At 53.8% G+C, this 16,830-nt stretch overlaps 1 protein-coding gene across 5 annotated transcripts; it reads left to right on the top strand.

The window, feature by feature from the left end:
• The first annotated feature begins 2,296 nt into the window (after nt 1-2,296).
• On the top strand, nt 2,297-15,378 carry CHST1 (carbohydrate sulfotransferase 1). Of its 5 annotated transcripts, none has more exons than XM_051791691.1 (2): nt 2,297-2,568; nt 13,359-15,378. In XM_051791691.1, exon 2 carries the CDS (start codon nt 13,403-13,405, stop codon nt 14,660-14,662), a length of 1,260 nt encoding a protein of 419 aa, XP_051647651.1. In that variant the 5' UTR covers nt 2,297-2,568; nt 13,359-13,402; the 3' UTR covers nt 14,663-15,378. The 5 variants fall into 5 exon arrangements, with proteins under 5 accessions (XP_051647651.1, XP_051647653.1, XP_051647650.1 ...); XM_051791693.1 differs by lacking the exon at nt 2,297-2,568 and adding an exon at nt 5,764-5,780; XM_051791690.1 differs by lacking the exon at nt 2,297-2,568 and adding an exon at nt 5,950-6,187.
• The last annotated feature ends 1,452 nt before the right edge of the window (nt 15,379-16,830 follow it).

The raw sequence follows: 16,830 nt of genomic DNA, 5'->3' as shown, positions 1-16,830 counted from the left end.
CTGTCTTACACTATGATCAAATGACTCCTACTCTTCAGCCACTTACAGAAATTTTCAAGACATACAAGTTTATGAGCACAGAGCACCTCACCCTGGCATGGCATGAAGGTGGCGTTCATGGCTGGCTCTGATGGCCTTGCCATTCATTATGAGATCAAAGCAAACCACGTACCTAATGCCACCAAGAAATCCTGAGAAACAGTTTCTGAGAGTTTTTCTGCCTGTCTGAGGCAGCTGGGGAGGTTCTCTGGGGCTGGCAGTGAGGCAGTGACACAGGACCGGTTAGGAAGTGGTGTGGGTTGCCCCAAAGACAAACTGCTCTTTAACCAAGCTTTTCATCTCAGGTCTTCACTGACACTTTCACAAATCCCTCTTTGTCACTCCAGTGAAACACGGAATGTCTTAGTAAATACCACATCTTAGTAAATACCTACCCAACCCCTCTGTAAATTCACAATATGTGAATGATTTTTACTAAAAGTACCAGAAGAAGTGTTACAATTACTACTGTATTTTGAACTCCCCAAGAAAATGGGACTATGAAAAACAAAGGCTGAGTAAAATCATTGACTTGGATACAACATGATTTATGGGGCATGCTTAACACCATGAAGCCTGATATACACTTTTAGAGAAGAAAACAAAAATACAATCACATGTGAAAGTTCAATACAGCTTTTGATACTGGCTTAAAGTCTCCAACAGCAGATGATTTTCCTGTTGATGTCACCTCAAGGGAGGTGGGAACAGGTCTGGGAGGGATCACAGCATCACAGAATATTCTAAGTTGGAAGGGACCCACAAGGATCATCTAGTCCAGCTCTAGTGAATGGCCCATACAGGGATCAAATCCACAACCTTGGCATTATTAGCACCAGGCTCTAACCAACTGAGCTCATCTCAGAATGACCATGGCTGGGGGCCAAGTAGGAAGGTTGAGGGAGAACTGCACCGTGTCCCATTTATGTCACTTTCTGTGCTAGGAGTGAGGCAGACCCCAGGAGCTCATAAGGTCTGACCTTTTCCTGGGAAGTTTATTGGGACTAAGATGGAATGCTAAGAGTGCCACCAGCCCAGGCTGGTGACAATGGTATGCTGAGCCAAGGTAAGATCCTTAGCTGAGTTAGCACAGCTGCTTTCACTGTCAGTCCTGAGATGCTCCCTGTGCTTGTGGAGTCTGTATTTTCAAGCAGACATCAGGCAGGTCGGAGAGACCAGCAAGAATCATGAAAAGCCCAGAAAACTGCTTTGTTGAGAGAGTTAAAGAAGTTTAGTCTATTTAGCTTCTCAGAGAGAAGGTTAAGAGGTGTCTTGATCAAGATCTATTAATATCTACATGGGAGAAATAGTTCAGATGGTAGATAGCTCTTTAATCTAATAGCAAAAGCATAATGCAATCCAGTGGCTGGAAGCCAAAACTCAACACCTCCAGACTAGGTATAAGGACCATGTTTCACCATCAGGTGCATCAGGCTCTGGAATAATTCACCCACATCAACAAAGGCATCTCTCCTGAGACAAAGGTGTGCCTGTGCCCTGCCAATGGCTCTGGTGCAGGAATTACTGGGTACAAGGCTGTAGCCTGTCACTCACAGGGGCAAGGGTGAGCAGTCACAATGACTATTTGGCCCTTAAAGTCTTGGATTTTACAAATAGATAGTTGGTTGTGCTTATTTTTGTATAGAGGAGGAGAATCTCACCCCCATGCAGCAATTTAAAACTGATCTGTAGCCATGATGATGTGAATATGTCAGAGTGAGTGCATAACATTCAGGCAGTTACTTTTGTCCTCATCCATTTCCTTTATCCTGTGTATTATATTGACTTGTTGTGGCTCTTGGGAGGGCAAACCAAAAAGGAAGGGGGACTGAAAGGCTGGGGTACATTACCAGTCCTGCATATACAGATTTTATAAACTCCTCAAAAGAAGGGATTATAGCATGAGCTGTTTATCACTGCTTCTGAACTACAGAAGGATTAAGTATTTTGTTAAAGCTTTTACATTAAGGCAAATGAGAAAGGACATTTTCTGAAAGTCAAGTGTCCCCAAAATATTCCAGCCTTTGTCCGTTAAGGTATCAAGAAATCACTCTGAGAAGTCTCGGCTGGCGCTCCTATGGGGTTTAGGAATGATTTCGGTAACCCCACCGGGCTCTGGCAGACTTTAGAAACTCCTCGCAGGGAGGCTTGCACCCCATCGCCCTGCAAAGGGAGTCACGGGGCAGAGGAGAGGCAGCGGCAATCCCCGCTTCGTCGCAGCCCTCCCACGGCTCCCACCCTGCTGCAATGCCCCAGCCGTAGCCACGCTGCTGCCGAGCAGCCGCCAGCCAGCGGAACAGCAGCTCTTCCTCTGCGACATACCTCTCCATCCTCCGCGCATACTTGGCCCGCGGGGCAGCAAAGTTTTTATCATCTTAGCCCTGAGAGATGCTTTCTTCCAGCATGGGAAGCCTCAGCCAGGCGGGAGGGTTCCTCCATTGCTGCCGGGAGCCAGCCGGAGCGGCATGTCAGCACTGCAGCCCCGGGGAGAGCCTCCTCTCCTCCCGCAGAAAAAAACGTAGCATGCAGGTGGGTTTACAAACACTACAGTACAGTCTGACACAAATTCTCAAAATGCCATGCTTAAGCACTAAAATAGTATCTTCTATTAGTCTGCCTTTAAATTTATGTGCCTTAATACGTTGCTCTTTATGTTAAGGGTGTTTTGCAAGATGTACGGGGTATGTAACGTGGCCAGGTTACTGACAGAATCGTAACTTTGCTCCCGACTGCATTTTGAGTGATTAGAACAGTAACCTTCATATCACCTTAACAGCTACATTGATATTTTATTATATATATTCCCAAACAGATTATGTTGCTAAGGTAGATTTTTTGAACTTTAACTCAAGAGAAGAAAATACAAACCCTTCACAGAAATCTGTTGCTGGAGAGCATGGAAATTGGATGCTTTCAAACTGCATTTGGGCTCAGATGAAAATTTTAGAAGGTGAGTTTCTTTGACTCTCCAAATCACCAGCAGCCTCCCTGCTCTCCTGCCTAGAGCCATGCAGGGGAAAACCAATGCCTTTTAAACAGAACCAAATTTTCTTGATGAGGGCGAGGTACAGTCACAGCAGCCCTTTCCTCTGAAAGCAAACTGACCACAAACACACACCAGATAGCCTAATTAATATTTTAATACTCACCAGTCAGAGATACAGAGCCGTAATATGTAAACTTTCAAACCAACAGCATCTCTCTAGATTAACACTTAAAATACCAGGGAGCACCAGAAAATATAATCATGCCAGCTGAAATCATCAGAAGCATCTGTTTGTCCTTCAACCCTGCTTTTTGCATTTTTTTATCCTTCAACCCTGGTTTTATTCGTCTTTTTTTTTGCATCGTTCTCTCAAATTGCTTTCTTTCGTATGAGACAGACTCTATAGCCATGTTATCTTGATTGCCCCAGGTTCGATGCCATGTTTTAAGCCCAGGTGTTGCATAGACGCTCGATGCAGACCACTGGTGTTTGGAAGTTCTCCAGACACCTGTGCCAATCCTGCAGGTGGGGGGACAACCCCCAGCAACTGTGGAACTGCTCGAAGTTTTGGGGCAGCCTGAATATTTTCAGATGTACTTCAGAGCAGTCTCAGTTCTCAGACTGTTTCTCAGCTATTGCGTAAGAGAGGAGAAAATCCTTACTCTTTGAGAAGAATGGGAAGCACTCAGGTGCCTGCCTGGTCTTGTATTCTTACTGTGAGCCCCTTGATTTCTTCCTGGCACTGGTCCCTAAGTTGGTTTATGCCCTGTTTGGCCAACCTCCTTGAAATCCTGCCATTCCTGCACTTCCAGTGACTTGGCCCCCAGTGGGAGCAGAATACAGCTATGGCTATAGGCCAGCTGGATGCCTGCTCTCAGCTCCTCCCCACCACTCTCTGGAGGTGCCAAGTAAGTGGGAGCATACGTCAGGTGCACATCATGGGCACCCGGAGCAGCCGAAGGCCTGTATGCCACATGGGGGTGGCACTTGGGGCTATTGCACAGGTACTATGGGTTCATAGGTAGAAGGTGGGCTACACCATGGCAAGTGAATCAGCAGGAAGGGCTTGGCCTGAGCTGACATGTTCCCTGAGAAGCACCAGCAACAGAAACCCCAGGACCACCGGCTTGTTTCCAGCAGCAGCTGGTGGTATGGTTCTTTTCCAGCTCTGGGAAGAGTCAGGCAGGCAGGAGCCTCAGTCCTTGTCCTTCACAAGGTGCAGGAAAAGAGCAAGAAAGCAAGTGGCTTCAGGGCTTTCTCACTCAAAACAGGGATATACCAAGGCAATAGCATGGTGTAACGAATGCTACAATGGGGAGCTGTTGCTATGGTGAGGGAAATAATATTTAAGCACCAACTGTTTATAAATATAAAATCCCTACAAAGTTTACTAAAATTAGATTAAGAGGGCTAGGGCTGTCAGGATATTGTAAAAGACTTGAGAAATACCAGTATTTTTGGACACACAAGATCTGGGTACTCCTAAAACAGCAAATGCAAGTCCAAAATGCTTAAACATAAAACGTGATGATCTGCCATTGTGCTTCCTGAGATATAAAGGCAATCTCATAGCTCTGAACTCATTGTCGCAGCCTAGCAGGCCTTTGAGAGTAGAGGCGAGACCAGCGTTCCCAGGGATTTATTTTTCTCTTGACACAATTGCAGCGTGGAGACCTGGGCTCCACTGTTACTCGCAGCCTGCTCACTGCCAAGTGAAGTTGTTCAGAACTGCTGATGAACATGCTGGTACTGTAACCCCACAGTTAGTTAACATGTTGCAAAGCCTAGAGTTGGAGGTGAAGATTTGGAAATCCCTGAGCTGGGGAGCTCCTTGCAGAGCTTAGGGGGTTTTCAGGAGCTCAGTGTTGCTCACATAGATGTAAGAAGAAAACCACTGTGATTTCTTACAGTGCCCAGCTCCAAACATACACAATGTAAAAGGGGGATATAAAAAAATGAATATCCGTTATAGCATCTCCAGAATCATAACCTGGCTCTTGCTGGCAGCTGCCAATTCAGCAGAGCTGCAGCTAAACTGCTAAAAATGCAGTTTAGTTGGCAAGTGCTGGACAAAAGGGAAACATTCAAAGTTGCCAAAAGTAAAATGTCTGAACTGTTTCAAGGGGTCAAACAGAAGCAGAAGCAGAGAGTAATGTGACTGTAAGAGTGCAGCCCCCTTAACTGCCCTGACACCTTCCCCTGCTTCCTTTCCTCTGTCCCTTCCCACCTTCCCAGATGGTCAGGATGGTGGGAAGGTGCCATCATCTGCCAGTATTTTGGCACTGGCACCACCGAGGACGGTTTTGGTCTCTGCCCGTGGCGGTGAGCCCTGGCTTGGGCAGCACAGAGAGGATTCCTGGCGCTAGAGAACCAGTCCCCATGACAATATTGGTTTTGATGAGCAAAGGCCACCGGAAAACGAGGGAATGAATGCGCGCTACCACCGCTACCAAGCGCGGCGGGGCCCCTGTGGCTGCTGGTGCCACAGCACTGGGGCGCGAGGAGGGTTGGAGGTACCTGCTGCCTCGCATCCAGACCCCGTTCCGCGGGGATCCCTGTGTCCCTGCCAGCACGCAGCCTGGGGGACACTTCTCACGCGGGGAGCCTCACCGGGCCACACCACCCCCGCGGCGGGAGGGGCTATGCCCTCTCTGGCTGGGCGCCTCGGGGAGATAAATAAGGAAACGGGGAGATAAATAAAGAAACGGGGAGTTTCCTGCTCGGCAAAGCCGGGGAGCCCAGCGGCCGTGGGGAGGTGAGCGGGCAGCGCGGGGCGGCGCGGAGCCTCCGCCTGTGCCGCTGCCGCTGCCCGGCGCTGTGCTGCGTGCGCCCGTGCGCGCTGCCGGGCGGAGAAAGGGAGGGAGGGAGGAAAAGAGAGGGAGGGGAGCGGCGTAGCCCCGTCCCTGCCCGCCCGCCCCTCGCCCGGCGCGGAGGGGCGTGAAGAGGCGTGGAGAGGCGGCCCCGCGCGGCGCTGCCCGCGCGGGCAGGGCAGGGCAGGGCAGGGAGGGCAGCGCGGGCAGGGATGAGCCCCCGCAGCGCCGCCCGCTGAGCTCTGCCGGCTGCCGCCCCCGGATCGGGCCGGGCCGGGCCGGGCTCGGCGTCCCCTGCCCCAGGAGCCGCGGCCGGGGATGCGGGGGGCAGCCCGCCGCGGCGCTCCGCCAGGTAAGGGACGCTGGGGCGGGCGGAGAGCGGCGCAGATCGGCGGGGGTGCCCGGGGGCGGCGGGCAGGGATTCTCCCGTAACCCTTTCCGCGCCACCAACTTTCCAAGGCAGCGAGACATCGCCCGCAGCCGCGGGGGGGACTTTTCCTGCTCGTCCCCAGCGCTGGCTGCGGCGGGACTCCGGCCCGGACTGCGAACACCCGGGAGCCGCCCCCGGGGCTGCCTCAGCGGCGGGGGCGCAGCAGCCCTGGCCCCAGACCCGCGGGGGAACGAGCTGTCGCGAAACTTGGGCTGCTGTTGGGCGAGGAGCTACCGCCTGGAGCAAGTAAGTCCCCGGTGGCAGCGGGAGGCCAGATGCCCTGCCCGGCCGTGTAGCCGCGCAAGCCGGCGGAGCGAATGCCCCGGCATTTGCTGTCAGACCTCAACGCGGTCTGAAAAACCTACCGTGAGGGCGCAGGCTGGCGACGAGACCTCGCAGAGCGAGGGAAGCACGCCATAGCATGGAGCAGTCCTACGGGAAAGCTGTGCGGCTCGAGATTTGCGCTCTGGACGCGGCCGTAGGTTGAGTACGTTGCAAAGAGCGTTTCGAGGTGGTGAATGAGCGCGTTCATCCCGAAAGAGCCTTCCAGCTCCTGCCAGGGAGTGCTCTGGGAGGGAGCAAGCGGGGACCAACAGGCTGGTGGATGGCTTACGGGAAGGTGGAGAGCACCTGTATTTGGTTTACCGAGGCGTTTGCATCCTCGGAAAGAGGCAGATGCCGTTCAGCAGATGAAGGATAAACAGGCACAGGTGGATATTGTGATAAGAAAACTCTGGGACTGGCTGGGGTTGGCATTATTTGATAGTGATTAATTAACTGAAAATGTGTATGCTGTGTGCCAACAGGAAAAAAAAGCAAATTCCCTGTTGAAAGTTCTATCATGGTTTAAGTGCTACTCAAAGTGGGCAGTAATCTTTTGGTGGTAAAGGATCTTTCAGTCCCTCTGAAATGCAGAGAGAATGGGCAGAGATAGAAGAGCGGGGGACATACCAGAGATGGCTTTGAGCACCGGAGTCCTCTGCCTTATCATTAGAAAAGTGCTCCGGGAGGTGATGAACACAAGAGTAGAGCGAGTCTCGGGGCACAAAGCACCTCCACCTGGTGTACGGCGAGGCACCTGAGGAAGGTGGTGGGCATGAGTCCCTGGCTGGCATTTGAAGCTGTGACAGTAGGGAAGCTCTAGTGCTGTGTGGCTGAAGAGGAGGCAAGGCTGAAGGCTCATTCCCAGCCCATCAGGGTCTCATATTGGTGGGCCTTGCTGGGGGGGAGGCTTGGGGACAGAGACCAGCCCTGGTCACATGTCTGTGGTGGCACCCAAAATCAGATAGTGCCTGCAGTGAGGGGATGGGGTGGGGGGCTGCTTGGCACTGCTTTTTTCAGTGGTCTCCTTTTCCCCTGGGGGGTGGTGGGGTGCGGACTGCCTGCACCCAGGCTGGGTGGCCCACAGGCGTGTTTGGTGTCTGCCAGCTTTTGCAGAGCCAACAGCATGACTAAGCCGCTATGACCGAGTAGGATGCTTGTGATCAAACCCCATCAGGAGCCCATCTTCCCTGCCTCAGTGGCCCCAGCATATTGTTTTACAGGATAAAGTCTTTGCTCAGTGAGAGCACATCAGGAAGTCGCAGGGCCTGTGCCAGTGGGTCACTGGCTGAGAGTTGTTTTGCAACCCTGCAACTTAATTTCTGTGCCTGGGTGCTGAGGTAGGAGGAGCGGGGCTGCAGGAGGGAGCTGCTGGCTGGGAAGGAAGGCACCGCTGGGCACTGGCTGCCGCTTGTCTCCTCGGGCAGCCCTCCAACAAGCCACTCTGCCCTGGGCAAGGCATGCAGGGGTGCTGCTTGTTGGGCAGGGGACACGGGTGCAGGGCTGAGCAGGTTTTGAAGTTGGTGCTGTGAATTCTCTGGATGACTATGCACGTGTGGGTCTCAGGGGGTGAGGGGGATGAGGGGTTGACTGCCATGAGGCATGTTTTGGGATGTGTCCCGCGGTAAGCATGCTGCAGCAATGCCTTCCAAGTGCTGCAGTCACATTTATGTCAGGAGAGGGGTTTTGCCTTGCAACTCCTGGCGTGGGCTTTGCCTTGTGCGGGGTGTGCTGTATGCTCCTCTGTGCCGGTGCCAGCATGTCCCAGCATGCAGGCAGGTGGGCAGGCAGCCTTGCGTGCTCCCTGCGGTCATCCACCCGTCCTCCTGGCACCGAGACCCCGGCACCTCTCAGGCAATCACTGCTCACAGTTGTGTTTTCCAGCTGGTCCCAAAGTCCTGAGTCACTCTGCCGTTTCCATGGAAACAGCCTTGCTGGCGGGAATCGGTTTTGGGGATAGAGGGTGCCGGTAGCTGGACTGGCACCAGTCAGGCCCGCAGGAAGGACTAGCGAGGCGCAGACACTCCTCCAGTGCATCACCCTGGTGCTGGGGCTTATGCCAAGGCTGGAGCATGGTACAGACCCTCGCACCTTCTTCCACTCCCTTTTCCCTTCCTCTCTACCATGGGGAAACACAGAGGGATTTCCCTGGCACTGGCGAGAGAGCTCAAGATGAGCCCAGACGGGCTGAGGGTACAACTTCTGGGGAGCTGTTGAGAGAAGGGCACAGCCTGGAAGGTAACAAAAAAGAGCAGGTTTTTTGACTGTCCCTTGAGAGAGCCTTGGGTACAGCAATAACAGTATCAGTTACTGCAAGGAGTCTTGCCTAAAGCTGCCATCACCCCTGAGTTGCCCAAACACAGCCACCTTTGGGGAGCTGCAAGGGAACCTGCAAGGAAAGCTTGGGGCAGGAGTCAGGGCAGCCACACATGTGGAGTTGCTGTGAGAGCCCCCTAAGAGGATGACAGTGCCACAGTGCGGTGAGGCTCTGCCCCTGCTGCTTTTGGGGGGGCAGAAGACCTGTGAGTTGCACTGACCCCTGCAGCAACCCCATTGAGTCCAGCCTGCCTGGCAGCACCTGAACTCAGTTGCCAGCACAGCCTTTGGTGCTGTGGCCCTGCTGCACAGCTCCAAAAGCAGGTTATTCCCTTCAAACCTGGGAGGACCATCCCCAAAAGAGAAGCTCTGGGTCTCTGCTGCACAGCGGCTGGCTGGCCGCATTCGCTGCTCCCCACACCAGTGACTCACAGATGCCATTCAGCTTAATTCATCGCCTCTGATATCCCTGGGGCTCCTGGGCTGTCTTGCTGGTTTCTCGCCTGCTCATCCTTCTCTGAGCAGTGCTCCTCAGGGGGGAAGGAGGAGGAGGAGGAGGAGGAAGAGGAAGGGGAAGGCAGGTGATTATGCATCTGCTGCTGTTGGCAGGTACACAGGGTGGGGGAGGCTGCAATGCCTGAGCCCATCCTCTCCCTTCCTCTGGGCTCTAGGCTGCGGGAAGTGGGGCAGGGAAGAGGAAAGGCTCAGCACCTTCCTCTTCCCACAGACAATGCTTCTGTCCCTGTGCCAGGCACTGGCTGGCCTCCTGCTGCACTTGGGGCCATTTGCCGGAAGCTGTGTATTCCTTGTGGACAGCCTGGTCCCAGTGCAGCCACAGGCAGCTGGATAGGGATGCAGGCAAGGCAGTGGAGTGCAGTCTGGCATGCTGTGACCAGAGCGAGGTTAGAGTTGGGGAAGGGGCAAAAAGAGCTCATGTGCCTTCTCAAAGGTCCCTTGCTGTGCCAGCAAGTGCCTGTGGGCTGGAAGGTACAACTGACCTACCCCCACCTCGTGCTCCATCTCATAGCCCCAACTGCCTGGAGGGACATAGTGGACTCACCTCCCACCCTTGGGCTGCATTTGCTCGTCATCTTTGGTGGAGCTGAGCTGCAGACATAACAGAGGGTGATTTTGGCTGGGAACGCTTCTAACACATCTGTGTTAGAAACATCTGTGAGGCCAGCGTTTCAGATGACTCCCATGGTTACAGCATCCCATGGGCTAGGGCTGAGGAGCCAGAGCACTACATACCTCACCCAGGACTCTCAGATGCAGCCCCATGTGGGCACACCCCTCACTCCAGCTGCTGACTGAACTGCTGGCCCCCGGTATCAGCACCTGAAGAGAACAGGCCAATTTAAGAACAAGGTCCCTCAGGGCAGGGATGGGAGTGTGAGCAGCTGTCCTGCTGTGCCTATGTGCAGGACACATCCTCCTGCAGCATGTTGGCTGCAGCCGCCGCTCAGCCAGCCCGCTCTGAGCCGTGCGGAGCCCAGCACCCCTCCTCCTGGGCAGGTGCTCGCACCAGCTGCCTGTGTCTGACAGGTGAACGAGGGGGAGTGTGAGTTAAAGTGATCCTCAGCTGTGTTGGCAGCTCCCGGGTGCCATGTGCTTCTGCTGCCCCAGAGCACCCAGCTGCCAGTTGCTGCCCAGGGTTGGACTAAGCAGGAACTGCAGCCCCTCAGGGACAGGCAGTGATGGGAGGAGACAGGAAAGCCACCGTGGGGGGAAAGGAGGCTCTGGCTGGATTTAAAGGCCACAGATGAGACATCAGGGAGGGAAGACTTCTCCCAAAACCCGCCCCTTCCTGACTGAGGCTCAGCAGATGGGCAGGGCACACACCAAGGGCGTCAAGGGGCAGCCGAGGCTGAAGCTGGGCTGTAGGTTAGCACCTGCTCTGCCAAGGAGGTGAATCAACACCCTGTTTCTTCCCCTCTGCAGCATGGGGCATTGTGAAGGGGAATGGATTGGGGTGGGTGGAGAACCTGAAGTGCTTGCAGCCAGTGATCCAGTGGGAATTGGGACCAAGGAGGCATCTGGTCTCTAGTTTGCCTTTTTTGGGGAGCCAGCAGCAGGTTTCTGCTACAATGCGGACAATCTGAGTTGTATCTGCTCCAGCATCCATCAGCAGTGAAACAAAGAGCAGAAGTTGAGGTTGTGCATGAGAGATGCAGTGTGGTTGGCCATCACTAGAGAGCAGGAAAGCATTCCCACTGCAGCTTCCACCTAGGCAGCGTGCAGAAGCCACCTGGGCCAGAAGATGCCAGCAGGGACCCTCCTGTTCTAACTTAGCAGACCTGGAAAAACACTTTATCCAAGGGGTAGAATATCCCATGTGGACACTGGGACCGGGTCTCTCCTCTGCAGGGTGGGTAATCCTAATCCAGCAGCAGCGATAGCCAAGCATCTGCAACTTTGACTCCCCTGCCACATGCCATAATCCCTGTCAGGCAGCAGTCCAGGAGAAAGCAACCTGTATTTAAAGCATCGTCATGGGTCTAAAGCACAGCTCTTAGTACACAGACACAGGGAGGGCTGGTGGGGGGTTGCCTGCAGCAGCTGTGGCAGACCCCTTGTCCTGGGGTCCTGCTCTAAACCCCTGCTCCCAGCGAGAGGTCTCTGGAGTTGGTAGTTCCTGAAGCCTCCTACCTGCACAAAGCAGGTGGGGAAATTAATAAATAATAAAAATTTTAATTAAAATAAGTAAGAAGTTTTTTGACTTGCCTGCAGGCGTAAGCTCCCCTCCTGGTGACTGGGTCTCTCTGGGGAGTGGGACACATTGAGGATATGGGAACAACACACCATGCTAGCTGCCATGGGCTCTGCAGGGAACACACATGAGGAGCATTGCATTGTCCCAAACCCATCAGGCATTTCAGTGGGCTTGAATAGGCCTCATGTGCTGAAATCCATCGCTGGCCCCTTGGTCTCCCTCAGAGGCATGGACAGCAGCAGCTCTGACAGTCCCACCCACAGTGGCAGGAGCGCTGGGGCTCACCACAAGCTTGGGGCCAGCACATTGTTCTCCCTGGGGACACACAGAGAGTGGGGAAGAGGAAGCAATGGTAGTGATGTTGCAGTGGGAAGGAAGGGCAGGGAGCAGAGATACTTAAGTCTCAGTCCCCTTGGTTTGCCTGAGGTGGGTGGAAAGGAGGCTTGCAGAGGCACATGCACAGGTGAATGTAGCATACTGTGAGAGGGGGAACATGGAAGGAAGATGGGCAAAGGAAAGTGGGCGCAGGGGAGCTTCAAAGCCATTGCTAATACTGAGGTGTCTCCCCCACACAGGTGTTTTAGCTTTGGGGTTTCTGGGATGCGTCTGCTTTCTCCTGCCTCCCAGTCCCACTGACTGTGGGAGTAATAGTATGTGGATGTGAAACCTTGTGCTTTGGAGAGCAGCAGTGCAGTCTATGAACATTATTTGGTTAGTGAACAGGGGGGAATGTTGAAGGACCACCATAGTTACATCCCCTCCCAGCAGTGCAGTAGCTCCCCAGGCATGATGGGTACTCCTCGCCTCACAGTCCCTGAGCACCCTATCCAAATGTCCTGCTCAGTTTCCCTTACCTTTGCCCATGTGTGGGCAGCAGCAAGGCAGGGGTTAGCACTACTGAAGTTGTCCTGTGCAGCTACAGCCCCACTCTTCCCTGTACCCGCCCCTGATGCCAAGGGCTTCTGCTGCTGCACTGTTGGCAATAGAGGATGGAAGGGGTGCAGCTTCTCACGCTTCCTCCTTTGTAGTATTGCTTTTCCCTTTTGGTACTCAGAATAGGAGAGGCCTGAATCCCAGAGTGGAGCAGGATCCTACCAGCCCCATGAGCTAAGTGCTGGGGGCATATTGGGCTGGCAGCTGGGGCACAGCTCTGGCTGCTGCTCATCCCCAGAGGCTGACAAACTGAGCTGGCCTGGCTGTCAGACCTCTAAGCAGGGAGGTTTGCACTCCAAGAGAGACACTGCCCCTCTTCCAAGCAGGAGGGTGTTGGCCTGGATGGGCCATGCCTTATCCTGACAGCTGGACAGAAAGGATGGAGACAAGATGGCACCATCCTCTGTCCTTTCCCTCCCACAGCTCCTGCCCTCGCATGTCAAAGGCACTGGCAGGTGGGGAGGAGGGTTTGAAGTAGCTGGATGGAGGTATACAGACAGTGTTACCACCAAGCTCTGACATCCCCCCCACCTGGGTTGCAGGGCATGGGGTGACCCGTAGGGCACAGGATTTGTGTACAGCCCCAGCCTGTAAGAAAGAGGGCTGAAGTCCTGGCTGGACGTGTTTCTCCAGGACTGCCAGACTCTGCCTGGTCTTTCCTGTGTCTGAAATGGAGCTCTGCAGCATGTGACTGGGGTTCAAGTGGTTATGACTGATGAACATACATTGGGAGGGTGTTTGTTGGTAAGCCCCAGCAGTTAGATACTTGGAAGTCCATGCTCAACCACTAACTTCTCTGTTGGATTGCAGACACTGAGACAATCTGTGAAGAAGCTCCATGAAGGTGACCAGCCATGCAATGTTCTTGGAAGGCTGTCCTCCTACTAGCCTTGGCATCCATTGCAATTCAGTACACAGCAATCCGGACCTTCACTGCCAAGTCTTTCCATAGCTGCCCCATCCCTAACCCTGTGAACTGCAGCCTGAGCCAGGACACTGACGTGACTGAGAGGCTGTGCGATGAGAGCCCCACTTACTCGTATAACCTCTCCAGGAAGACGCACGTTCTCATCCTTGCCACCACCCGCAGTGGCTCCTCGTTTGTCGGGCAGTTGTTTAACCAGCACTTTGATGTCTTCTATTTATTTGAGCCCCTCTACCATGTCCAGTACACCCTGATCCCAAAGCTGACCCAGAGCAAGAGTACGACGGACAGGCGGGTCATGCTGGGGGCGAGCCGAGACCTGCTGAGGAGCCTGTATGACTGCGACCTCTACTTCTTGGAGAACTACATCAAGCCCCAGCCTGTCAACCACACCACCGACCGCCTCTTCCGCAGGGGAGCCAGCAAGGCCCTGTGCTCACCACCTGTCTGTGAATCCCTGGGAGCTGTGGATCTCCACTTGGAGGAGGGAGACTGTGTGAAGAAATGTGGGACCTTGAACCTGACTCTGGCCACTGAGTCCTGTAGAGAGCACGGGCATGTGGCCATCAAAACCGTGCGGGTGCCTGAGGTCAGTGATCTCCGGGCCCTGGTGGAGGACCCGCGGCTGAACTTGAAGGTCATCCAGCTAGTGAGGGACCCCCGGGGGATCCTGGCATCCCGGAGCGAGACCTTCCGGGACACCTACAGGCTGTGGAGAATCTGGGATGGCACTGGCAGGAAGCCGTACAACCTGGACGTGACCCAGCTCACCACAGTGTGCGAGGACTTCTGGAACTCTGTGTCCACCGGCCTCAACCGGCCACCATGGCTCAAGGGCAAGTACATGCTGGTGCGGTACGAAGACCTGGCTAGGAACCCCATGAAAAAGACTGAGGAGATCTATGATTTTCTGGGCATCCCCATGGACAGCAATGTTGAGCGCTGGATACAGAACAACACCCGAGGAGACAGGTCCTCCTCCAAGCACAAGTACGGCACGGTGCGCAACTCAGCGGCAACGGCAGAGAAGTGGCGGTTCCGTCTGTCCTACGAGATCGTGGCGTTCACCCAGCACGCCTGCCAGCAGGTGCTGGCACAGCTCGGCTACAAAACTGCTGGCTCCGAGGAGGAGCTGAAGAACCTCTCCATCAGTCTGGTGGAGGAGAGAGACTTCCTGCCCTTCTCCTAAGGCAACCCCAAGGGGCCCACTTTTGATGCAGACTGTTTCTAACTAACTGATGCCTTATTTTGTTTTATTTCATTTTGTTTTCCCCTCTTTCTCTCTCTCGTCTTTTTCTCTCCAAGATTTGCACTAAACCTTAAGCAGGAATCTCAACAGCTGAGTCCAGGGGAAGTGACTGCTGCCCCTCAATATGTTTTGGATGCCAAGAGGAGTTGGGTCTCTACAAGCAAGAGCTAGAACTGTGGATGGGTAACAATGTTTACAAAACACACAAAATGTATAAAGCAACCTTCAAGCTTTCCAAATCGAAGGGTATCTGGGGTACTGTACTTTTGCACTGTTTACTTTTACAATGTAAGAGGTAAATATAAATATAATTTATGAACGGTGTCATCCTCTTCAGAATAACTCCCCTTGCCCCTCAATGAGCAGGTTAGACTGGAAGGTGAAAGTGGAACAACCTCCTCATTTTTGATCTTGGTGTGACATGTCTGTCTGTTTAAGTCCTGTTATTGGGCTGGGCAGTTGGTCAGCTGCTCTTACATGGTTGTTTGGTAACACCTGTGATATTTCTTTGTGCCAAAAATCCGCAAAAGATAAAAGAAAAAGGGAAAAAAAAAGTGATTGGGTGGTTTCGTAAAAGCCCAACACATTTAAATGCTTTATTTCTGTGTTTTCTGTAAATAAAAGTGCAATAAAACTGGCTTGGGGGTGAACTTCAACTGAAAGATGTCAGTGAGCAAACTGGGGTGGATGTACCAATGGGTAAAGAGCAGCATCTCCTGCTCTGCCTGACTTCTGAGGCTGGGAGCAGGTGGGGCCAAGCCTGGGGGAGCCATCCCCAAGGCAGCAGGGAGCTGCAGCCACTTCCTTGGGCATATGCACATTTGCACCTGAAGTGTGTCAAACTGCAAGCACTTGAGCCAAAGAAGGAAGCTGTGGTTATTTGTTGACCTGAAAGCTTGTTGGCCTGCATGGGGGCATGGGACTTGTCTAGCCCCAGAGTGCTAATAGCATGAGCACAGTGAACCCAGCCCCATGAGGCTGCCCCCTCACCCTGTCTGACACTGCTGATGCCAGTGTCGGCATGCCCTGCCCTGGAGGGCCAGGGAAAAGTGCTCCGGTGCAGGTCATGAAACTGCCAGAATGAATATGAATGAACAAGATGATAAGCATTCCTTCATGCTGCCTGCAGAGGCAGGGCCCTGCATGCAAGACACCCAGGCCTGTGGTCTGAGCAGGTCAGCAAGCTGCTGGACTGGGGAGCCAGACATGCAGGCAGGAGCACTGACAGCCTGATATAAGACACTTGCTGGTCTGCTTGATCCCCTGCCTGCTGGAACAACGGGCCAACTCCTTTGACCCAGCTGGGAGAGTCCACCAAACAACCCAGCCCTCTGGACAGACCACGAGCAGCTGCAGATGGGAAGCCACCAGGGCCAGTCCCCAGGGCACAGAGGACGACAATGCCCCAGCAGTTTCCCAGTTGTTGCTCCTAGAGCCAGGCAGGGCAGGGACCCACAGAGAGATGAGACCACAGCTTGTCACATCTACCCATAGCTGCACATTCCCAGCACTGGACTCACTCCTGGCCCAGGGGTGTTTGAGCCACCCAGAGCTCACCCACCTGGGCAGTTCTCTCCAAAGGTTTCCTCCAAGGTCTGCTGTCCCAGCCCTCTCTTACTTGGGAGAAGGTGAGACTGGGTGCTGCAGTTGCACACAGGAAGCTGGACACTCTGCCTGCACAGCTGCTGCCCGAGACAGGACAAAGCTCTGTCTATAGGTGATTCTGCAGCACCTTTTTGCCCCTTAAAAGACCTGTAGAGGGGCAGTTTGTTAGTGGTGTTTTGCAACCTGGCTTAACATGGCAAACCTGCTCCAGCTAGGCTGCAGGGAAGGTGAGCAGCTGTGATGTACCTGATGGCTTCTCCTCACAGCTCACGTGTAATTCATTTGTGCTGTCCAAAAGGTGACACAGCTGGCTCCAGCTCTGTGAGAAGGAACAGTGGAGGGACAGTGTGCTCGTGCTGTGGGATGGGCATGTCCCTCGTCTGCCTCCCCACAGTGGGCATAGGGGCAGCCCCTGGGAGAGACCATATCCCCAGGTGTCTTCCCTATCACTGCCAAATCTGCTCCTGCCACTGGCTCAGTGCCTTCCAAGCCACACTGTCTGT

This window comes from Manacus candei, unplaced genomic scaffold (assembly GCF_025592945.1).
Source record: "Manacus candei isolate 608988 ecotype Guabito, Panama unplaced genomic scaffold, ASM2559294v1 h1tg000033l, whole genome shotgun sequence".
In the NCBI taxonomy this organism is placed as follows: Eukaryota; Metazoa; Chordata; class Aves; order Passeriformes; family Pipridae; genus Manacus; species Manacus candei.
This window is presented reverse-complemented; position numbering and strand designations above follow the sequence as displayed.